At 43.0% G+C, this 25,216-nt stretch overlaps 1 protein-coding gene and 1 long non-coding RNA gene across 2 annotated transcripts in view; one reads left to right on the top strand and one right to left on the bottom strand.

Moving 5' to 3' along the window:
- The window catches only part of RNF11 (ring finger protein 11), a 34,540-nt gene extending 22,325 nt beyond the window's left edge, over positions 1–12,215 (bottom strand). The window contains exon 1 of the mRNA XM_080603342.1: positions 11,758–12,215. Within this exon, the coding sequence (XP_080459468.1) occupies positions 11,758–11,880 (123 nt within the window). The 5' untranslated portion in view covers positions 11,881–12,215. The remainder of the gene's footprint in view (positions 1–11,757) is intronic.
- Positions 12,216–14,098: 1,883 nt separating this feature from the next.
- On the top strand, positions 14,099–25,015 carry LOC308199320. The gene is made up of 2 exons (XR_013954575.1): positions 14,099–14,233; positions 18,429–25,015. It is a non-coding gene; the product is annotated as an uncharacterized lncRNA (long non-coding RNA).
- The last annotated feature ends 201 nt before the right edge of the window (positions 25,016–25,216 follow it).

Raw genomic sequence — 25,216 nt, forward strand, 5'->3', positions numbered from 1 at the left:
GCTAATAGCCATCATCTCTAGACCTTTCCAGAGATGCCACAAAGTAAAACCAAACATATAGACTGCATGAAGTGCAGATAAATCTGACCTCTACCAGGAAGTCGGTTTGGCCCACTAAGCTGACAGAGGAAAATAAGAGAGAACCCATCTGAGATGCTTTAACGGTGTGAGCTGACACACCGAGTGATCAGATACATACCAAAGCTACCACAAAGGGACCGGGGAGCACATGGCTGTAAGAGGAAAGCAGGAGGGAAAAGCGAAACAATCCTCTCTGGCAGCAGCAAGGAGTTAGACCTGACTTCCTCGCGTCAGAAACACGGAAGCACGCCGTGTGGATGGATCCCAAGGCACACTGTGTTTTAGCCTGTATTTCAACCCATGGTACACTGAACACAGAGAGAGCTCCCGAGTCTTTTCCTTGGCCTCAGCTGCATTTGCTCCCCAGTACAGTCTGTCAGAGCCATTATTTTTAAGTGGTGGAACGGAATTCTGTATTAAATCAAGTTAAGTGAACACAGATTCTCATTCCCCCACATGCCTGAGGTACACACACACTACCATAGGGGCATATATGGTTTTAATTGGCATTGGTCCCTGGTGTAGCCGAGGCCCCGGGACAGGAGTATTGGGTTTCATCACACAGCAGCACTTTCTTCAGAGACAAGGAAAGTACCCCTCTCTCCTAGAAATACTGTACAAGCCCAAACAGCTCAAGTTACTGACACACTAAATCAGATAAATTCCCCTCTATTTAAGAAAATGTCTTACCCTGACAAAGGGATGGATGAATTTCCCTCCATCTGCAGTACTCTGGCTGCTTGACTAGATGGAAACATTTGTCTGATCCCTCAACACCAACAACCTGTTTGGAAGCATCTGTTACATGGCTGTTACTACCACTTTCCCAGTTTTTGCTTCTCGATATGAAAACACCACCGCAGCAACTCAAGTGCTTAGGGAAATTTCCAAGAAGAAAGACAGTCTGTGCCATCTGACTAGGGAGGCACTGACCCCACGATACCACAGTCTGAGTCTGAGTCCACTGCAGAAATTCTTGCCAGCGCAAACGCTTGATCCAACTCGCTCTTTAATGAAGAGGTAATTGGTCATTATTCATCCGCAAGACACTGAGCAGACATAAAGCTGAAAGAAACAGACATTAACTTCTTGATATTGCAGCTGGGAGTTTGAAAGTCCTACCTTGACTACAGTGGAATCTAGATAATGGTGTGTACATAAAATATATTTAATAGACACCAAAAAAAATGAAGGATAATACACCCTTCTTTCCAAGCTCAGCATAAAACTATAGCTCTTTTATCCTTGGTTTACCAGCTCAGAGTAGATGACAGCTTTAGCCACATGAAGAGACCTCAGGAGAAACTATATATAGGGTGAAACAAACTTTTCTCCAGGAAGCTCTAAATCTAGGTCATCTTGCTTCTTCTGAGAGGTAAGAAAAACAGGTTACTCACTGAACAAGAGGAAAGATTACAGTTTATAGAGGAAAACAAAAATTACTTGAAGCGTGAAGCTTTTTTTTTGTGCAAGTGGACACTATTTTTTTCTTTCCTAAAAGATTGTTCAGGAGGATTCTGTAAAATAAAACTACTCGTACATTTAACATGGTGTCTCTGCACAGCTCACTCCACCTCCTGCAACTCAAGAAAGCCACTATATTTACAAAAGGAATGGGCATTCTTCAGTAAATTTATTTTCTAGCTTAGCCACACAGTAAAACAAACACAACCTAACTTCTTAAAAATTCCAGAGTTTGTCTAAATTCAGACATAGTGGAAAAAAAATCTCTTTTGGCACCTCACTTTTGGTTCTTGTAGATGAGTGGCTGGAAGGATTCTGCAAAAAGCAGAGCTGCACCTGAGTTACCGGACGCATCCCTTCCAGCAGGTTACTTATCACAGCACTACGTCCAGTTGAAGGCAGGGTGGCAGAGCAGTGGGGCAACTCACCTGGGGCTGGGCCTGAGGCCATCCCTCCCGATCCAGCTGGCGGAGGACACGTGGCCACCACAGCCACCGGAGCTTCGACCACGCTGCCTCCCCAGGTGCCGCTGGCGAAGGTTTGCTTTGTGCTGTTACCAGAGCGGGCTGACACATTTTCTTGGCCCAGGACCGACCTTAGAGCAACGCTACCTATGCAGCGCTTTCTCCTTTTTTCTGATTTGCGGATCTCTGAAGAAATTTGCAGCAGAGGTGTGTGGACCTGTGTTCTCAACTTGATGACTACAGATGGGATTTTATGACTTAGCTGTTTTGAGCACTGTAAACACAGCTCATAGACCCTCAGAGATCCAGGGTCTCAGAGGTGAAAAATCATTAACCTAGAAAAGAACTAATACTTAAATTAAGTATTTTTGCTTGAGATTTACAAATCATAATGTTTCCTTCCAAGAAGGTCAATACACTTCCAAGAATGCCACCCTTCACAAGACAATCCACAACTGCCTCAAGGTCCCCAAATGAAGATGTAACATTACAGAACTTGGTGAAGCAGACACTAAAAGCGATGACTTAGTCATATCTCATAACCTAAACTGAAGATAGACGGATGCAACTGCAATACAAACTGTAATACCTAAACAGAAAACAACCAAGAGAAACCCCCAAACATCAGAAACTGGTGAAGCAATTAAGCAAGTACTATTCGCATGCAAAAAATAAAGTCTACAAGTGTTAAGATATTAATTTTGTCTCACCTAAATCTGAATTTCCAGCATTTGTTTGCCAGTCTGAGCCTTTTATATAGTTTCCACTGAATTCAGCAGTTAACTGCCTTCTGTTAAGCAATAGTACAGACCAAACCAGTTTCACAGTTGGCTATGTCTGTAGTCAAGCAATTCTTACACCTGTTTGTTCAAAACCCAAGAGCAATCACTTCTCTCTCTGATCTTCAAATAAAATGCATTTATTCAGACAAAATAAATATTGGTCTTAATCTATAGTGCAAAGTCAAACTGTCTGAATTACAATTCCAACAACTGTGTTAATAAAATGCTATGATTAACGTTCAGCGCGCAGAACAAGCTCTGTATCTGGGTTTAATTACAATGCCGAATAAAAGTCAGACACAGAGGCATCGTCCCCAAGTAGTCATGCATTATACTGTCCTGTAGATATTGAAATGACGGAATCCGATGCACTTTGATCTCTTAGATTTAAGTCTCCTGCAGCTCTAAAAGAGAAAGGGCAAGAGTGCCCAGCCTCGTCTGATTCCGCGACGTTCACACACTGAGTCATAAGGGATTTGTAACCCTACCAAGGTGCACCTTAGAGGAACAAATAAAGGCAGATAAATATTGTTCCAATTCCTTCTGGCTAGAGCTTGCACAGAGTCATCAGGAGAGCCATACAAAGTGATAGCGGTGAGGACCACAGAGAACCTTACAGCACCTACAGAACTACTGTCCAAGTATGTGTATTTTATATGCAGGTATTTCTGGTTTAAAATTATTTGGCCATCTCTTTTTAAATCACTTTTGCCATGAGAAAACTTAGTCTTCATAAAACTGACAGTATCTGGCAAAGTTTTGGTGCTTTCAGTCACGGCTGCAGGAGAGGTGATTCCCACCCTTTGTGTGAAACAGCGCCGAACGGGTTTTTACTTACACTGGATATTCATGAAACTAGATTTTTATTAGTCATAAAAAAGGCATTTCCTTGATGCTTCTAGGACTTCTCTTAGCAGTCCAAACTCTAATGGCACATGGGCTAAGCTCTGGAAAACTCAGCACTGTCGGCCAGCTGAGATTCATCTTTGAGGATGAGGTTGTCTCTGCAGATATTTGCCCTTTGAGTTCAGTGAACTGAGCACAGGGACTGCTTCTGAACTGCGCCTCCAGAAACACAAACTGCTCTGGGTGGGGAAAAAGCAGAAGGGAGGACACGGAGGCCTCTTCAGTGTCCAAAAAACACCATCACGGGAAACAGGTTTCATTACTGCAGAGATAATAGTCTGCACATGCATCGCTGCATGCTGGGGCTAAGGGAGGAACTTAATTTCATGAGTCACAGTTTCTCCCATTCCTCCCACTGTTTCAGTCCTCCCTCAGGCACTTCAGGTCCTGAACTAAACCTGTGGCTGAAGACAGGCAGGAGGAGAGGCTCAGAAATCAGACTAGCCTTTGGTACGGTTTCATGCATACGTGCACGTGTGCGAAGCAGGGAGCGTGCGCGAGCTTTCTGATGGCTCAGCAGAAACGTCCAGTGCAATAAACCAGCTGGTTGTGATTTGGCTGACGCAACTGTGGTTGAAAGGAAGGCTCTTTTATCTTCTCCTCCAGTTGCTGCACGCATCTGTTGTTTGTCCATGTCACTGCTCGTGGATTGTGGCCCAGCAGCTTTTCTGCCACCGGCATTGTAACTTTCTTCTTCGTTGTCGAGAAACAAGAGCGGCCGACAGAGATTCCTACAGAGGACTGGTAAATAAAACAACCGTTCCTTGTAACTCCTTGGTCTCTTGGAAATTGTTTCATTAGCTCATAGGAAAGTCATGGCCGCTTTGCTTTAGCCCATTCCGCAGACCATTATCTCTTCAAAACACGAAACTAGTTTATTTTCCGTGGTTCTGAAACCAAACTCCAGCTGTATGGCCAGCAACGTCTGCAGATCCCATCAGTGAACTGGCAGCACACACGGGAAACGTAACAGCTTCCTAAACACAAGGTGGTCCTGGATTTGGGGGAGGGCGGTATTGTTTGTTTTGATTGGCGTGCCTCAAAGAATGCTGAATCTCCACGGATAATGAAGATTCATTATCCTGATTAGGCAAGATTTTTTATTACCATCTCCACAGCCTGCTCATTCCTACTAATCAAGCATCTGGAACATGAGCTGCCAAATAAAAACTAAATTATCGGATTCCAGAACAGATTTTAGGAGACATCTATTGTCTTAAACAGATCTTCTGATAAAGCTCCCTCTCTACAGCAGCAGATTTGTTGTAAATTCCTGCAGAGGTTCATTTTGTAACAGAGGAATATTATTTTATTAAAATCAAATTATCACAGAACACTTTACAAACGTGAATTAAATTACTATGCATGTCTGCACTAAAGATAAGCTTTATTACTCCTCATTTTACAGATGAGGAAACTAAAGCACAGACCAGTTAAGTGATTTCCCAGAAGTTACAAACTAAACAGCAGGCTGAACCAAGAAAGACCATGGCTTATGCTAGGGCTGCTCAAGTGATTTTATTAATGTTGAAATCCACGGTTTCACCCAGCAGGAAGCTACGCGTGGACTCAGGTTTTGCCCACCAAGAAGCTCTATGTCAATTCCCCTCTGCCAGGCCAGGTGGCTGCTGCATTTTCCTGCCGATGGCAGCTGCCCCCCAAGGCTGGCAGAACGATCGAAAGGACGGCATCTTCAAAAACACATCCCACCTTCAGGAAGCACGACGTACCTCTCACTTCTGAGACTTTCACGCTGCCAGGGCAAATTTTTCTTGCAGTCTAAAACCAGACTGGAGCTTGCTTTGTCTTCTAGCGTCAAAGAACGGTGACTCGCCAGCTTTTTTCCCCTGAAGAGGTTTTACTCTAACTCAGCCATGACATCCCTAAAAACCTGCTCATTTTGTAATTCCCTGGTCTCTTAGGAACTGTTTCATTAGCTCATAGAAAAGTCACGGTTGATTTGCTTTAGTCTATTCCGCAGCCCATTAACTCCTCAAAACATAAATACGTTTCTCCGTGTGTCCATGGGGAGGCAACAGTAAGGACAGGCACTGCGACTGGCAGATACCAGTTTGTCACTGGCAAGCAGTGTTATTTTTAGTTTCTTGGCCTTACATTCTGCAACCAGTTTGCCTAGAAACATTAACAGGGTCTCTAACAGCACTCGTTAAGCCAAGCCTCTTTCCTTCATCGAAGTGACGAGCAGTGACACAGCAGACAGGGACAGACCTTGCCTAAGAGCTTGGTCCAACTTAGACGTTCCCTGGGGAAACACGTGCAACACAGCGACCAGCATCCTGTCAAATGGGCTTATAAACATCTCATCTTCTTTTCTAAATTCCTCTTGCAAAACCTCCTGGCCAAAACGGTTAGGGACAGATCCTTGCTGACTGCTGACTCAACTACAGTAGCCTAGAAATTGACTCAAATATTCATAATTAGGAAGTGTTAACACAGAGAAATCAAACGTCAGCATACACATCCCATTTCTTCAAGCCATGCCCAACGTGTATTTATAACTGACCGGAGTCTGACATCTATTTTAAGCTGCAGAGAACTCCAATATTCAGCCAATGCTCATTAAAATATCCACTAAAAACAGTTTTTAAATGGTATTTTCACTATTATTACACCAAAAAAGTTATCTAGCTTTGCAATACCAGCTGGTATACTTGATCTGAAGATCTGCCTTTCTGCCCCTCTCCTCCCCTTACCCCCACCCCTCGACAGCAGCACTCAGCCAGCCTGGCTGCCTACCTGAAACCACCGTGCATTAAGACTGGAAAGACAGGTGCACAATTTTTTGTTTTAAATAAATACTACCCAGAAAGGAGTTTATACTCGGCACCCACAGAAAACTTTCTATCTATCCTGATTACTAGCAACAAAGTTATCTACACAACTTGCTAAGTTCTTCAGACATGCACAGCATATTGCTCAATAGCGAAATAATCTTGAATGCTATTATGAGCCACGAAGTTCATAATATATTTCATTACTACGCATATCTCATTTATATTTCATACATATATTTCATGAGCAAACTGAATATCCCTATACAGATATTTAAAACAAAACATATTGCTACTGCTTTGCACATCCACACGATTTACCAGAACAGCCCCGTAAGACACTGAGGGCTCGCAGATTTTCCAAATGCAGCTGTCCAAATTGTATCACAACAGTCTACCAGGACTGACTTCACCATCAGTGCTTGGTCTTTCACAGTTAGAGATATTAATATAGCACTTGCTCATTTTTGAAAACAAGTTATATAAGGCAGCCTAAGCAATCATATTCTTGAAAAGGAAGTAAACAAAACAACACGGCCTTACTCTACCATTTCTCCTCCATGCAGCACATCCTAAGCTTCACCTGCTCCATCGCTCTTCTCGTTGCAGCTGATGGCCACCTACACCCACGGTGTCAGAAGGCACACATGAACAGACAGACACCCCTGCAAAGTTTCCACCAGAATGAGGAATTGGGTGCTGGAGCAGTATTTCACTGACTAAATTGTAATTCATACATACATCTTTAGCAAGATGTGGAGGACAAGCAGAGAAAAGGAGAAGACTGCATATGCAATATTTAATACACACATTTGTCTTACATGAAATTACTGGTTGGTTGGGTTTTGGTTTTTCCTTCATGGCTACTGCTCAGTATGCAGAGTATTTCCATCACATCTTTCCTCCTTTTATGCTGTTCCGATATACACCAACAGTTCCAGTGCAATGTAGTACTTAAGCTATGATGAGAGAGTAATAAAACCTTTGTTCTTTTGAGCAAAGTACACCCAATACACGCATCCACGGCGGCAAGTTCCAGACAGAAATGCAGCAGACTATACTGAGAAAAGTTTCGGACTGGCCACTTTCCCAGGGTCTCGAAGAAGCAATGCTTCAGGGCCACATCTCCTGCACTGCACCAGGCACTGGGAGGGGGGCACAGGGCCCCTCGGGCACAGACCTCTGGGCCGCAGGACAGAGGGACCAGGACAAGAGCACGGCGCCTGCAAGTGATGCTCATTTCACAGAGCAGGCCCACGGAGGATATTGCAGCAACCTCAATTTAGAGGAAGCCATGAGACAGCCTGAATTGTGCTTTCAAAACCTGCTGTCGCCAACAGCTTTTGGAAGATTATGGGCACACAGCGTTGGCTTAAGCTCATGTTTCTGATCTCTCGTCTCATTTTGTGCCTACAACTTAATCAAGTGACTATCCAGGTCAAAAGGTTTTAAATGAATGCCTCAAATAAAAAAAATAAAAATAAAAACCCACTGGAACATTTTATCTGGGCCTCTAAGACAACACAGGGTAGTACTGAGCACCAGAGCTAACTTTGGATCTCCTCAGATAAAGGGGTAAAACATTTTATCAGCCCATCTTCCATATCAACGTTTCAAACATGCTTTTATGAGTTCAGTATCAATACCAAAACTTACACTTATTTCTCATGCTTTTAGCTTATTAATTTAGCAAGTGTTACTTTTTTTTTTTTTTTAAAAAAGATTGCAGTGTATGTTGTCGACAGTAGTACCTTTCAGAAACTCAGGTAGAAAAGATGTATTCGGCACTTCACTGAACACATTCCAAAGCTCAATAAACTCTGAAATTGTTTTCTGCAGCTAAGGAACTATTTAAGAACAGAAATACGAGACAGGGATTAAGAGAAGTTGCACATCTGTTCTGCAAAATAAAATCGTTGGGAAGAACTGCTAGAAGTAAAGAGAAACTAGAAAAAAACAGTGAACTCCTCTGGAAAAAACAGCAGAAGGCATATTGCCAACAGATGGCGAAGTCAAACAGAAAAGAAAAACAAACTTGAAAGCACACGCAATTTTGAGGACTTGAGAAGAAACAAAACCAAAGCTAACTTGTTCCTAATCAGATTCACCGGTTAGAAATGGAGTTGCATGTGCTCAGCGCTTAGAAAAACAGTTGTAATTCCAGGATTCTAAAATGGAGGCATCCAAAACCAGCATCTGTCTATGAAAATGCTGGTCAACTCTTAAAATAATTTCCTTTTCCCCTCAATGCATACACACACACTCTTTTGTGTGCTTTAATTATTTCCCATGTTAGCCCTTAAGCCTGATGCTCTGGAAAACGGCTGATGTTTTCATGGACCTCTTTCTCATAATGTGGATGGCTGTTTAAAAAGATATTTTCCCTCTGAAGCCTTCTGCCTGTAGCTTACAGTGCACTGACAGCAGACAGGTATATGCAGAGCCTCTGAATGGAAGGCATATTCCTCATTATTCCGTGCGCCTACACCGCCAATCCATTTTTCAATCTAACTTTTGGAAGCAGAAATTTTATTTCTGAGTGATTTGATATCACGCAATCATAAAATAAATTTGACATGCAATAGTGAAGTGACTATTGGAAGCGCGTTTTGCTGTTAGAAGTTCACACCCAAAAAAATTATGGCTTAACTAGATTCCCATATGGATGCCCTCAGCACAAGTGTGCCAGGCAATTTAACATGTTTTAAGTGTCAGAATAATACAGACTTTAGTTAAAAGAGACATACAAGTCCTTCTCTACTGTATCTTCACCTCTTCATCGGCAAGCTTCCTTCTCTTCGCTTGCATACCTTGCAAGAGCTGTTCAGGAAGTTGGCACATCACTGCTGCAAACCCAAAGGAAGCAAAACAAAATATGTCTATTTCACGACTAAAGCTCCAGCAATTAGGTTTTAATCTTCCAGTTTCTTGCGCACTCCCCAGTTGCCACAAACAAGTTTTCAAACTCATTTTACCCTCTTCCTCGCCTTCCCTCCTCAGGTCTGAATGTTCTCACATACACATTAACTCTGGTTAAAACATCGTGGATGAAGTATTTATCACACATAAGGACAGAACTCCTACATTCCCATTTGTAACGCTGAATCCAAGCTGCCATTTGGAAGTTAAAATGAGATCATAAGCTACTGCTGCCACAACAGCAATAATGGAGCACAAGGAATCCCCCAAGTTCAGCATTTGGCTTGTGCATTAGGCCTAATACACTTCAAAATTATCAATCCCCTTGACCTCAAAGTGCATGAAATACTGCACAACGCTGTAAGTAATGTCTTTTTTAAAGTCCCAAATCACCGTGGTTTAAGACTTGCGGAACAAGAACCTTTGAATTTTGACGAGGAGACACAAAACACCATGTTACAGTGAGGGTTTAGCAATTGGTCGACTTGTGTATGGGGTTTTTGGACAGCGGTGCCATTCAGGGCAGCCAAACACCTGTGTGCACATCACCTAACGCTAGACTGCTCTATTCAAATGCGGGAAGTTTGGGTATGAATGCACTTACTCAATAACAGAGGTCTGAAAGTTCACTGATTTTACTGTCTACCGTTTTCTCAGTCAACCATCCACACTTACGTACAAATTTTTTGTTTAAAAAACAACATCAAAAAACACGACACCAGCAACTGAGTAAGATGTCTGCTTATCTATCACTGAAGGCGACGTGAGAAGGCCTGCAAAATGGGATTTCTCAACTCTCTTAAGAGCTAACAGCTTTTTTTCCTTTGAAAGACTTTTCCAAGTCTTCCCAGAAATCGCAGACGTAAACGCAACAAAAATCAACATATCAAGTTGGCTGCCCATGCTATAACAAAAACACGATGCATTCCTAAACAGAATGGACAATTAGGTTTAGCTTAGAACAACATGACCTTTAAAAATATTAATCTGCTGTCAAACACTTTACTGGTCAGACAGTTCAGAATTCGGAGAAAAATAACCCACCTCGGGAAATTCTTTCTAAACGTTAAGCTTTTGCACTCGCGCAAAGCAAACAGCTACGCAGTGCCAAGCAATACCAGCGCTGTTCCCCTGCATCATCGATGACTGCTACGTATGTGGCTCCTCTTGAGCACTTAAGGGACTTCCTATCAGAGCTGTAATTCTTGAACTTGTAAAGCATTCGCAGATTACACGTCTACCCGGTTAAATACTTCCTGCAATTTTGTTAATTATACGTCAAGGTCTGCAACTACTGAATGACTCCCACCCTTGACAATAAAGAGCTCTCAAGCCATCCTCCAGAATTTGTGTCTCAGTCATTTTTTTTTTTAGATTTCACTGATCTATCCTATTCCATCCTTCCAGATAGGAAGACACTTTTAAAACTCAAATAAAATGTGCAGCTATACTGTTGACATTCTTCCTTGTATTGTTTTCTTTTTTTCAGCGCTGTGCAGCCTTTAGAGGGCCTGTTTAAAGCCTTATACGTTTCTATATACGGGGACGGAGATGACCAGGAGTGGACGAGTGCAACCCCAAGTCCAGCTGCCTTCTTTGGGGGGCCATCGCATTGAACAGAGGTCAAAAACAGGCTTTTGGTTACTACTGGTACTGGGATTCTGCATCGCTACCCCCTTCTGCGAGGCACATGATACAGAAAACACCCAGCGTCTTTTCCCTCCCCGGTTACTCATCACGATGTACATTAACATATTCTTTCTAGACAGAAAAACCAATGGGAAAACGATCCCTTCCAGGTCCCCTCGGCAGCCGAAGGGAATAGGATCTGGTGGATTACAGAAGTTACTCGCTATGGATCGGTCCCTGCTAAAAATAAGCGCGCAGCGCAGGCTGGAGTAAATAGACCCAGACAAAGAGCAGTTTTTGTGCAAGTGCGTGTGGCCTCCCGTTTGCGAGTACCGAGAAAAGAGCAGCACCAGACAGTGATGTCACCGGGCGAGGACAACAAAGGAAGCGGCACTGCCCGAAATTCGGGGTCCTCCTCTCTGTAGCCAAAACCCGGAGCCTCCCCCCTGCCCCCGGCGGGCCCTCGCCTCCCCCTCCGGGCCCGGCCCCGTCCCCTCTGCGGTTAGGGCCGGGATCTCGCCGCCCCCCCGCCGCGAGGCCGGATCGCCGAGGCCGGGCCGAACAAAGCAGCGGCCCCCGGGGGGGCGGCGTCAGGGACGGGGAGCGCCTCAGCTCGCTGCCCGGCGCTGGGACGAAGGCACGGGGGCAGCCGGCCCCGCGGGGGAGCCCAGCCCGGCCCCCCCCCCCCCCCGCCCGCCGCTCCCCGCTCCCCCCCCGTACCTGATATGGCGGCGGCGGCTCCTGATCCGGCTCAGCCCCGTCCCCGTAGCTGGCCCTGTCCGACTGCGACTCGTGGAGCAGCGAGATGTCATCCGACGTGGGGGACTTGAGGCAGTTCCCCATCTTCCCCCCCGGCCCCGGGGAGCGGGGCTTCCCCTCCGCCTTCTCCGCCGGACCCCGCCGCCGGCGGCTGGGCGCCCTCAGCCTCCCCGCCGCAGCGCGCAGCCCGCAGCCGCCCCGCCGGGGAGGCTCATGCCAGCCCCGGCCCTAAGCGGCTTAGCGGCAGCCCGGCCGCCCTCCCTCCTTCCCCCGCACGCTCCGCAGCCGCCCCGACCCCCGGCAGGGCAAGGCAGGGCACGGCAGGGCTCGGCTCCCAGCCCCGGGGGGCCCCGGCAGCTGGGGGGGCAGCGGGGGCTCAGCTGGGGTCCGCCCGCCGCCCGCCCCGCGGCAGCCCGGCGCTGTTGTGCTTCCTGGTCACCAGCTTTCTGCGCACTGGGCTTTGTCGCACGGCCCGCCCCGGCTCCTCCTCTCACTCCGCCCCGCCGGGCCACGGTCGCAGACACAAGGCCCGGTTCCGTCCCCGAGCCCGGGGGGAACCCGGCCCGGCCCCAGCGGGCTGAGGCGAGGCCAGGCGGGGGGCTCCGGGCCGGCCGCTGCCTGCAGGGCTGGGGCTCCCGCCCTCCCCAAAATGGTGGGTGCCGCCGTGCTCCACCTCCCGGGGCTGTGTGTGTGTGTTTGCTTTCCGGGCGGCTGGGGAGGAAAGGCCGCCCCGGCACCGTGAGGGGACAGCGGGGTGGCCCCGCCGGGAGCTCCGTCCCCCCCCGGCGCTTCTCAGGTGAAAGGCTGGAGGCTCCAGGTCCCTTCCCGGCCCCGGGTTGTTCCTCAGGAGAGATCCCCCAAAGATGGTTTCCTTTGTGCGAGCGCCTGGAGTTGCTGGGAAGGGCACGATTTAGAGCCTGCAACTCAGGAGTGTGGAGAGAAAAGAAACATGCATTGTCCCTTCCGTGTTTCTGTGGTGGTGTTTTTTTGTGTTTCATCACCTTTTATGTGATGAGCAAGGATTAAGATAAACCACATATTTAGCTCCTTTACTAAGAAAAAAACAAAAACTTTTGGATATAAGTACAGGTACCTGCAGATTCCAAGAGAGTAAATGCCCCCTCACGCTAACATGGACCAATGTAGAGGGGAAACAACTTTTTTTCATTTACAGGACAACCCTTTAAATGCTTCCAGCTTTGTCAGTCTTGATGAGCAGCCATCTTAGGTCAAAGTATCTATAAACCAGTTGACCACAATGAAGTATTTGGCTCTACAACATTTACTTAAACATTCAAGAGGTCCTGTGGTGGTTGAAGAACTTGGAGCAGTGTTTCTGCTGATTATCCATGTGAGTTCCTCCTTGAAGATTTCCCTTCATTACCGTTCAGGAGTTTTGTTTAGCTGTTTACCACTGGATAACCTAAACACCTTCAGTGTAAAAGCTACAGCAATTGAGAAGTTATTACTGATGTTTATGGGGTTCAAAATGGTTTTAGACCTTTCTAAGAAACTAAGACTAGAAATGTTGCAGGAGACATAAGCATTGCTCGTGATAGAAAGGCTTTGCAATGGGCTGATGTAACTAATAATGACTGCTGTCATGATGCGGTCATTTGGGTGTTTATCATAAGAGTGAGTTCACTTGGTTTAATAGGAGAATTAGGAAGGCAAGCAGTAGTTAGAGAGGAGCCGTTGCCTAACCCAAGAATGGTTTCAAGGTGAAAGCAATGTCAGAGCTGCCACTGCCAGAAACTTGTAATGGATTTCCAGCCCTATTACAGGGATCTTCAGTTGTGCAGGGGCAACATCAGCAACAAGATGACCGGCCACTAGGAAGGTGTCTGTTCACTGCCACTTCACATCTTACTCTCTCTGTGGAGCTTCAGCCCCTGTAGTCGCTGTGGCTGCATCCCCAGTGTGCCTTGCATTCCTGATCCTGCACAATGGAGAGGTCTCGTGGGAGCACAGGGTGCCTCCCTTTGGGCTGGCATGCCAAGGTTTAGCTTTCTGTGGAAACCAGCATGCAAATGTGGATCCCTGGTCTCACCCTGATATGTAGCCAGGACACAGCTGGGATATACTGTGGGGTCCCACAGAATAGATGTTGCCTGTATTTCCCATGAGCCAGATCTCCAAAAGAACTATCACCAACTGCTACGCCCAGTTAAAAGTTGCGCCTAAGTAGGTACAGGATACTCTAAATTTGGGCTCCATTTAAAGGTGGACACTTGTCAAATGCCAGAAGAGGTCTGTTTTTCATGACAGACTCACAGAGACCGAAGAGGAAGCAGAAGTTCACGTTTGGCCTTGCAACGCTCTGCACCTGTGAGAGCTTTGAACAACGAAGAACAATTACCAGCCACTGCTGAGTTCTTTGAAGCGGAGATGGTTTAAGCCACTTGTTTTTCTGGGCCATTTACTCCTGTTATGTCAGGTAGGTGGTTAATGATGGCTTTGCACCACCAGGTCACAAGTTGCAAAGTGGTCCAGGAGACGAAGAATGGAAAAACTTCTGTTCACAAATGCAGAAGTGTTGTCATTCCATATACATATGCCTGCTGTGGTGTGACTGTGAGGGTACTAGTTTTTCTACCACATTTTCTTGCAGTATGGGGACAAGAAAGCAGTCAAATTGCTTTTCAAGGTAGAGGATGATTGTCCTGCTCAGTGACCATTTGACGGGAGCCTGTCTTTAGGGAACCCATGACCTGTTTTCACTGTTTCTTGGTATTAAGTTACAAAAAAAAAAAAAAAAGGCAGATCTGGCAGGCTTCCCTCTGCGTGCTTTCTGTAGATAACTATTTTTAAGTACACAGGCTGCTTAGAAGGATCTGGTTTTGTGGGAATAGACGCAGAAGTGACCCTTATTCATACAGAATGGTAGAGGTGACTATAGATCAAATAGACTATACACCCAAACAAAACATTTATGAGCTGTTCATGCTGTTCGTTTTCCATGCAGAATTGGAAGCTCACAAGTAGGTTTTATATGGTCTATGTTTTCTGAGAAGATTTACAAATACACTGGCCCTCTTCCTGCAGAACTGTAGGGCAACTAAACCGATGGCTGCAGTTCTGTTTTTTACTTCCTCCCATAGTTTGGGGAACAAGTAACTATCAGACTGGATATTGTAGTCTTAAAATGATCTCACAGATACAAGGGAGAGCCATATAGTATTTTAGGGCAGCATAGATATTGCTGGTAGAAAAGATGGATGCAGATATGAAAATTTATATCAGACTGATACTTATACAGAACTGGTAACCTATGTCCGTGAACTTTTTCTTACCTGTAAACTTTTAAACTACTGGCTCTAATCAGTTGTCGAGGTGGGAGTCCAGAAGTCTTAATCTTGCCAGCATACACGATTAGTATTCTGATAAATTTTAACATGGCAATGTCATACACAGGTCTGTTCTGACCACTTCGGTCATTATTTGGCAGCTACAGTCTTGTAAGTGAAATGTATTTTTAAAAGGAAAATGGAAATTAATGCAAAATGTTTTTAAAGGATTCAAACAATTAAATGTTTGTTTTATTTTGGAGGGTTTTGGTATTAGGGGAGATGAGTTGCATGTCACTGTATTCTTAAGACTGGTATGAGCTCACCAGAGATCATGAGCTATTTTATCAAAAAATCTCTAAAATTCTTTTGGAGTTAAAAATCTAAAAAACACTGAAGACCTTATGAGTCTTTCTTCTTAAGAGTTTTTCTGCAAAACTGACATCATAATTTGCCTAATTTAGAGGCAAAAAACCCTCTTGTGACTTCATTTTACATGATCCTTTGTTATGTTATTGTTGGACAACATATGTTTAATGCGTCATGCTCAACAAAAGTTTTTGAAAGACCTTTTGTGTCCTCAGCAAGGAATACATTCTTTGATTACTTTTCTTCCATCAGCCTTATCTTCCCAGCATTTATCATTTCTTATTATGTCTTATCTTTCTTCTGGATAAGAATCATATACAGAAGCCTAGTTAAGTTAAGTTCTGAGTAAAATCTTTCCATGCCATGGTACCCGAAGTTTTACAGATAGCATTGTTTGCTCAGGTAATGTTGGTGAACAGACAAGTTATTTTAGAACCTTTTCCTGGAAAAAAAAAAAAAGGACTTTGTATACCTTTGGAGAACAGAAATAAATGACATTCTGCTATTATACGTGTGAATCTTATTGTGGGAATGGACTAATTAATGAATTAATTTACTTGGTTTTAAAGAACGTGGCATCTTCTAAACTGAATTACTGTTTTCAGTTTTGTTGACATTTTAGTAGAACCATAGGCATTTCTCAGTATACATTATACTTGTATATTGTTTTCCAAGAGAGACTGAATGCAGCACAATAATGCAATTACAAAGCTAATATATTTCCCTTAAATCCATTTTTAACGCAGTATTTTGCTCATGTTTCTAAAAATAACTTAACCTTCTGCTTAAGTTAGCACAAATACCGCTTATCTCACTTTAAGTTAAGTCCTGGTAGGGGTGTGTTTTCCATTACTGGCATAAGTACGTTGCCTTCCATAATACCTGTTGTCCCCAAATCTGAAATGTTTTATCACCAAGGAATGTAATACTCCTTGTACTGGGGCACCTACACTGTATGTCACAAAGAAGAAAAAAGACATGTATTTTGGCATTAGAAAACAAAACAAAACGCAAAAATCAACCACAAAAACAACCAAAGCAATCATCACACAAAAGCAACCTCTTCAAACAAGTCCCCTGTCACCGAGCTTCATGGTAAATTTTGTGTAGGAGTCAATTTTCCTTTTTCTCAGTGTAACACATATTACCACAGGCTCAACTTCAAGAGTGATCAGAGACCTAGAAAATATGATCTAAGAGGAGAGGCTGAAAGAACTGGGGTTGTTTAGTCTAAAGGAAAGGAAAGTGTTGGGAAAAGTGATAATGATCTTCAAAAATGTAAAAGGTTTCTGCAGATAGAAGGAATAAATTGTTCTTCCTATTCAGGGGATCTAGGGCAAGAGGTAATGGATGTAGAGATTTAAGGTAGACATTAAGAAATTATTTCAGATTGCAAAGGCAGTTTAGCACTGGAAATTATTACCTGGGAATCTCACTTCCTGAAGGTTTTGAAAAGCAGGTTAGGCCAAATGTCTCAGGAATGGCTTTAGATGACGTAGATTGTATACAGATAATTTCAAGAGGTTTCAGATGATTTTATATTTTGTCATTTCTCTCAGGTGATTTACACCAGATGTATTGTTGCTATGTTATTTTAATTTCCATTCTGCCCTATATCGTCAGAAAATGCCAGTAAGAAAGCATGGCAGTAGATGACAAAATTGGAGTAGAACGGGTCATGAAGTTCCCAAAAGCAAAATATTAAGGGATCACAGTCGCTGCAGGGTGACTGTTCTGTTTGAACGGGAGTGTGAGTCACCGATACCGCTGCGTGACAGGCCTCAGGAGGCTTGGATGCTGGGCTGGCATTCAGCACGTAGTGGACGGTCAGTAACAGACAATCTCTGTTTTGAATTATCTTTTAAATTTCAGTTTAATTGAAGTGTTGGCCTTTCTTCACTATTTGCTGTGTGTAAATACCTTCTGACTTGGCAAGCAGCAAGCTCTATCCAGAGTTTGCTAATGGCCAGCGTGCTAGTCATCAGGTACCATCACTGCAGGTTCAGGGACATTCTGCCCACGATGTGGGGAAGAGATGGATATTTGGAGTAGCAGGTCCAGAAGCCAAAATTACCTCAACTAATGAAGAGTAATAAAGTTTATTATGATGTTGTTTCATCTGAATATGACTTTTATCTTGGAGACCTTTTGTTCCTCATGAAGCCTTCAATTCACTGCAATGGTCAGGTGGTATCCAAAATGCCTCTTTCTTTTTGAAACAGAATTGGGGCTTTTGTCAGCTGAGTAGAATGTGCCTTCTACTGCTCAACTTAATGCACCTCTTGTTCACCTTATTGTAATTCTTCATGTTTCTTCAATTTACACCATTTTTGCTGCGGCCTAAAATGTCCATAGATAGCTTACCGTAGATAGCTATAGGTCTTCTGCAATAACAGAGTGATTAAATGACACATGGAAAGATTCCTGAGAACCTCTGTAGTGCATCCTTCTGATATACAACTCTGTCCCAAGATCATCTATGGCTTTATCATTTCTTGTTTCCGAAAATTGTTTCCGGATACTGAATGACTTCTGTCAGTACTGTGTCCTAATCCCTTACAATTTAAAAATAATAATAATAATATTGCTACAGGTTAAACTATTACATATTCTGTCTGCATTGTAGCAGTGATTTTAGGTATCTGAAGACTGTTACCATGCTTTTTTATTTCAATCTTTCCCTAGGGGTCATGATTTCTGAATCTCCTATTCTTTATGTTCTCCTACAGACTCTTTCTTTGGTCTAGTTTTTCAGTAAGCACGACATCCAAAGCTGGTCAGAGTACTCCAGTTAAAACCTGAGCGTTGAATAGAGAGAGCATTATTTAGTAACTGCAGAAATGCCATTTATCAAACTTAGCGTACTTCCTTTCATAATATAACGTAATTGACTTCAGTTTGGGGTGCACTGTCACTCTTTATCCTTTTCAGTGTAATTCCTGCCTCCTCAGATTTTCTTATTTTATATTTCTCCAGATGATTATTCTGAAGGGTACTATTTGGCACTTCCTGTTGCAGCGTTGGTCTGTGATGACTTAGCTGGCTGAAGTGCAGAAGACAAGTTACTGAAACTGAACAGAAGGAATGTGAGCAGAAACCACTGAAGGCTTCCTACAAAAAGTATTAGGTGATTGTGAGTGACTGCCTCTGGCACTGGGGAGGACTTAAGCTTTGGAAAATTAACTTCACCATCTGGTCAGAAGTGTTTCCTCTTAAGATTCAGTTTTACTTTTGGAATAGTCCTTTCTGCCTGTGTGTGTACCCTCCTCTTGGAGGGAAAGCAGGCTGGAAATATGAACCAGTGTTTGGTTTTGCATGCACAAATACTTCTGTTGTTTGTCTCAATACTGTGCTTCCTGCAAAAATCTCTAGCAACTGTATCATGTAGAAAACAGGAATGATTATAAAGGAAATCTTCATGATTTCTCTTGTTCTATGAAAAAGGATATGAGAGGATAGCTGTACAGTACCAGTTAATCTGTCCTGCTTTTAGCTGTGTGGAGATTCCTCTAGAACATGAAAATCTCAGTTGTTTAAGGTTACTTATCAGACAAAAGAAGAGGGAGGATCCTAAGGCTTGCTTTTTAGCAGAACTAATCACATATTGATTCAATAAACACTTCACACAAACTGAAACAAGACAGCAAAAGGTAATGTAAGTCTCTTCCTGTTTTTTTGGGAAAAAAAATCAAAATATTTGTGTATAGTAACAAATTATTTTTCTTCTCATTTATTTTGAAGTGCCTGCCTACAGCTAGTTTTGTAACAACAAACTTTTTCCCTCTTTCAGTTGTTTATAAGAATTACAGACTCTACAGAGCTACTTTCTTTAATTTCTCTTGGAAGTGTTACCATCTTAACAGTAGCATCCTAACAGTGGAGTTGCAGACTGCTTTGGAAATCTATATATTTGGCTACACATTGACTTTTTTCCATTGTCCCAGAACAATATACACTTCATTTGGTGTTTTGGACTGCATACTTTTCCACAAAAGTTCATGTAGAAGTAAATCACTGTGCAGAAGCTCTGAAGGACATAGGGTGATTGTCATGGTGGATATAGTGCTGCTGAGCCATAAGCTGTACACCAGCACAATGCAAAAGTTAAGGAAAAGGTAACATCAGTTGCTGCTGTTTTGATTTACTGACGGAATGTTTTTACCCATGAAATGGGAAGTGGGGGCACAAATTTTAAATCCTGTGCCAGAATTTAAAAGCACGGTCTAAAGTGTTCCGGTCGACTGTGATGCCATTCATAGGTTTTGTATCAGAATCTTAAATTTGGATACAGAGATCCCCGTTGTAGAAGCCCCATCTTGTGGACAACTGTGGTGGTTTTACCCAGCTGGGCTGCTGAGCTCCACCACAATCGCTCCCTCACTCCCCTTCCTCAAAGGGAAAGAGGGAGAAAATACGATGGAAAGGGCTCAAGGGTTGATAAAAGGACAGGGAGATCACTCAACAATTATCATCAAAACAGACTCAGCATAGGGAGGTTAATAAAATTGATTACCTATTACTAACAAGCTAGAGCAGTCAGAAGCTAAAATCAAACTAAAACCAACTTCCTCCCATCTGCCCTCTTCTTTGTCCTCCACCTGAGCAGTGCAGGGGAACAGGGAATGGGGGCTGTGGTCAGTCCCTAACACTTCATCTCTGATGCTTTACGTGGTCACTCTCTGCCCCTGCTCCACATGGGGTCCCTCCCACGGGATGCTGTCCTTCCCAAATGGTTCCTGTGTGGGCTTTCCACAGGCTCCAGCTATTCAGGACCTGCCCCCGTATAGGTCCGGACCACAGGGTCCATCCCCCAGGAGCAAACTGCTCCAGCACGGGTCCCCCACGGGCGGCAGCTCCCCCCAGACCCCCTGCTCCTGCGTGGGCTCCTCTCCACGGGCTGCAGCTCCGGCCCGGGGCCTGCTCCTGCGGGGGCTCTCCATGGGCCGCAGCCTCCTCCAGGCCACATCCACCTGCTCCACCGGGGGCTCCTCCACGGGCTGCAGCGTGGAGATCTGCTCCGTGTGGAACCCACGGGCTGCAGGGGGACAGCCTGCTCCACCAGGGGCCTGTCCACAGGCCGCAGGGGAACTGCTGCTGCGTGCCTGGAGCACCTCCTGCTCTGACCTTGCGGGCTGCAGGGCTGGTTCTCACTCCTTGTTCTTCCAGCTGCTGTGTAGCAGCAGTTTTTTCCATTCCTTAAATCAAAGAGGTGCAAACAACATCGCTTATTGGCTCGGCTGTGGCCAGCAGCGGGTCCCTTTGGAGCAGGCTGAAACTGGTCCTTATCTAGCATGGGGCAACTCCTGGACTCTTCTCACAGAGGCCACCCCTGTAGCCCTCCGCTATGCAAACCTTGCCACATAAACCCAATACAACAGCCAGTCAATGGCTGAGGATATTTTGGAAGTCTTTGCAACATATAAATGTCATACACGTGTAGAAATCAACATATGTTTTTTGGAGACTGTTTCAACCGGTAAGAAATAGTGAATTACAGAGCTAAGATAGATAGGGATGGAGACAAGAACGTTGTCTACAGAACTCTGTTTTAAGTCTGAATCTGCTAAATCATTAATAAGCCTGAATCTGGCCTTGAATTCCCCAAATGGTTTTCTGTTGCATTTGTCTAGTATAAATCAGTCTTCAGGTGACAAAATTGTATAAGAGCAGAAGAATATTCTTTGAAAAATTTGTTCAGACAGAAAGAATAGCAAAGTACGCATGGAAATTGAATCTGGAAACTTTGGGAATATCCTTAAACAGATACTTGTTTTCAGCACAAAGTAACGGAAAAGGGCAAGCAACTCAGACTCGATGTGCCAACATACTTGGTAGGAGGAGGATTAGGAAGGTGGAAAGAACATGAAAACAAGCCTGTCATATAAACTATTTTCAGATGTAACTGTGACTAATAAACTATGCTATATATATGCATAGTATATTCTATTACACAGAATAGAATATGTATATAATTATAGTTTTGTCCTTTTGGAGAAAGTAGGTTCTTATATGATAGTTTTCCATTTAATAATAATAAAGACTAATAAAATAGCCAGAAAGCGTAGTGACATCTAGGGAAAGTTTGGCAGAAGTGCCTCCATGCTAAAACATCTGTAGCTCCATTCTTTACTTCTTAGATTGGTATGTGACAGACTTATTCTCCGTGCAGAAAGAATGATGTGTTGAGTAACATAACCTCTTGAGAAACAGGCATAGTGAATATGAGGAAATTATTTTAAGATTTTAGAATCATCTCAGTAGGAGTTTTGAATGGGGACAGTAGAAAAGAGCTGCTCTTCACTGCATTTACAGGTTAGGAGCAGGAGTTAGCTATATGCTTATGTCAAAACTACACTTTAAAAGACACCCTACATTTCTAACATGTCAAAGTGAGTGTACATCTGCCACTTTACAGTTCAGTTTAAAATAACTATTAATTTCATGTTGAATCCAAACTAAAAGGTTAGGTTTTCATTCATTAGACCAAGAATTTCATAATAACACAACTTGTTCCTAACATAAACAGATTTTAAAAAGTGACTGTGCTTAATAAATTGACTATAAAACTGTAAACAAACACTACTGCCAAATTATAAAGAAAACTTCATGGAAATGCCCATGATTTAAAAACACATTTATGGATTTTGACGAGTTCTTGACTGTCTCTTTGTGTTTCTCATAACAATCCAAAGTCTTTTTTGAAATAGAGTTCTGCATTTTGATGAGGGGCATCTTTGAGAAATCATCCAAGCCAGGGCAAAAACTTTGTGAAAAATGCACAGTTTCAATTTTGATCTCAGGCTGCTCCTTGAGGACAGGAATATTAGGACTTCAGCAATATACAGAACTAAAATTGTTGTCTGAAAGCAAATTCTGCTGGAAACCAGCAAGTGCAATAAAAATAAAAATCTTTCTTAGCGTGGAGTGAAGCCACAGAAGGAGTGCAGGGTGTTTTTCTTCCTCAAGAGACTGAAAGGGAACAGCAGATGCCAGTTCACCCCTCCAGAGAAGAGCATGTGAAGTAGGAACACCTACTTATAATTCCCTGCACTTAAATAATGAAGCACGAACAATTCAGCAAGAGAACTACAGACAGATATTAGTATGCATGCAATCTAGAGATGAAGCTGTAGCTCAGGAAAATGAGTATGTAAAGCATGCAATAAAAGGGGTTTGGAAAGCAGGAGTTTATTCAAGGATGTTCAGGAGGGAATGATTGCTCAGAATCTCTGCTCCAACAAGTAAATTCATTGTAGTTCAGGGTAAGGACAACCACTGGCATAAAAGACAGACTATTACCTTATTCTAGGGAAAAGTCTCTTGAAAAAGCCAGTGTTGATAAAAGCAGAAGTGTCAGGAGGAGTAAAAGACAAGGGCAAGCATTCAGTGATACTTTTCATTTTAAATTTTAATTGCTTGTTTATGCCCATGTAAGAAGGAAGGAAATTAATGATGTGGCTCCATCAAGACACTGAAGAGTAAACTGTTGTACATTTCCCAGCTAGTATGATCAGCTGCAGTGTATCATAAACAGAAGGTTAATTGCTGAAAGTTGCAGAGTAATGTGCATTTCTTGTTGTACTAACAGATTTTATCAAGAAAATACAGCAGGATTGTAAACTCAGAGAAGTGTAAATTGGGAGGAATATACTGGCAGAAGGGACGTGTATAGAATTAATTTGAAAGGGAATTAAGAGGAGTGATTTGTGAATTATTACTTCTTGAAGATGGGTATAATGATCCATAAATTAATGCACATGTAGATCTTATTAAAATAAAGGAAGTAAATTTTCATCCTTATCTCTTTATTTTACCACACACATTTCTGTGAATGTTTTATTTGGTTCCCTCTAGCCATTCTACTGTTTTTAATCTTAGCATATTAATTTTTTATTGATATATGACGTGATGTGGTGTGGCGTGTCGTTATGTTACTACAAATTAAATGTATGCAGTTGAACTCTGAGCTCTTGTGTTCATAATCTATGAAAGTATTCTATTAATTCTGTGTCTGCAATGACCTTTCAGTTCCAATTTTTGTATGTAATTTTAGCATAGTACTTTACATCTGATTTTCAACAATGTGGGTTTTTGCAGCTGGGTGACTCAGGAGTTGTTTCAAGCATTCGATTGCCATTTCTGTTTGATTTTTGTTTGCTGCCCGTCATACGCTATTTTTTTAAACCAAATTATTAACATTTTAACAATAGTTTTATTTAATGTATTAATGTATATATTCTGATGCTCTTGAAAAGACTAATAAATAGACCATTAATCTTTTCTTAAAGTTCTTTTTAAAAAGAAATTTCAGCCTGTCAGTCACAATTCCAGAACACACTTCTGGTTTGACAAGATTTCAAGTCATGTGTTTGGATGAAGTAAGGCACTTAAACCTTATCTTTTAATAGGTGGCAAGTTAAAATACCAACTCATTAATCAGAGTTTTGTTATAGGGTAAGTAGGTGTTATATATCTCATATTTCTTTTTCGACATGTTGAGGGGCAGAAATGGAGAGGGAAAGGAAGAGGGAGGGGAAATTCATACCTGTAAGGTAAAAAGTCCAGAAGATAACCTTCACAGAGTATGAATCAACAGTATAAAATGTCTTAGTAATTTAAAAAACTGCACTGAAACCACAGATACTTTAGCTGACAAGTCTACCTTGTAATATGTCCAGCATTCTGCAAAAAGCAAGTATACTGTCCATGTTGCACAGTGGTCTCAGACTCAGCTTAAGCAAGGAAGGTATCATTTAAAATTAATGTCTCGTGCAGAGCTCCTAGGGACTGAGGGAGGGGACTGTTGTATGGCTCAGTGCTGCGTTGCTGGGCATTGAAAGGATTGCCTTCCTCAGGGAACCCTGGTACTGATTAACCAGAATATGAGAAGGGATTTTCCTTTAGCTTCTGAAGCCAAATATTTTAGAGGAGGAGAATCTTATGTATCTGCAAACAGAAATGGTTACGTCTTTAGAACTCTAGAGAAGTGGGTGGCTAACGTCACAGCACTTCAGTTTTCCCTCTTTTCCTAACCAGGAAAATAATGAAGCTGGGAGATTTGCAACCCCGAATCTGCCCACATATGTGGAAGCTGGTTGATTTATCTTCTTTAAAAAACAAGCACCTTCTTTCACCAGTTTTCCCACTTCATCTTAGGCTCCCTACAGCCTACAAGTGGATTCTCCTTTGTAATCAAAGGGGAGGAAAGCTTGTGTTCTACCTGTTTATAAATTCACCAGAGCAAATCCTTCATGCCAAAACTCACGTTTTTTTTTTACAAGACAGTGTTTTGTTTTTGCAATTAACATCTGTAAGGATACAATGCTGTAGGAACTATTAAAGAGCAATATTGATGTTATGTTAATATTTTACCAGAGGAGTCGTAACAGTTACTTACTTACATGCATGTCTGATATCAGCCTCTTACCTGGCTCTGCACCTTACTGTCTCTTCCTCGTGTGCCTCCCTCTTCCAGCACTGTCCCTTTCTCCAGAGCCATGTCGCGGTAACCCCACTGCCATTTGTCACCACCATGGTGTCCATTTCCCCAGAGAAAGGTCCTGTACATGAACAGATCAGGGAGTTAGGGAAAAGCCCCTGTCATCACCAAAGACATCTTGAAACTCTTCTGACCCCATCCAAAATGTTTAATAATTTGACAGTTCCTGATGGTGAGACACTTTTTCTGGTATTGGTGTCGGGAACGTTTTAAAATATCATCCATTAATCACTATCACAGCTTCTAATTCTGGGTTTCTGTTTCA

Source organism: Anser brachyrhynchus (genome assembly GCF_964034855.1).
Source record: "Anser brachyrhynchus genome assembly, chromosome: 8".
Lineage (NCBI taxonomy): Eukaryota > Metazoa > Chordata > Aves > Anseriformes > Anatidae > Anser > Anser brachyrhynchus.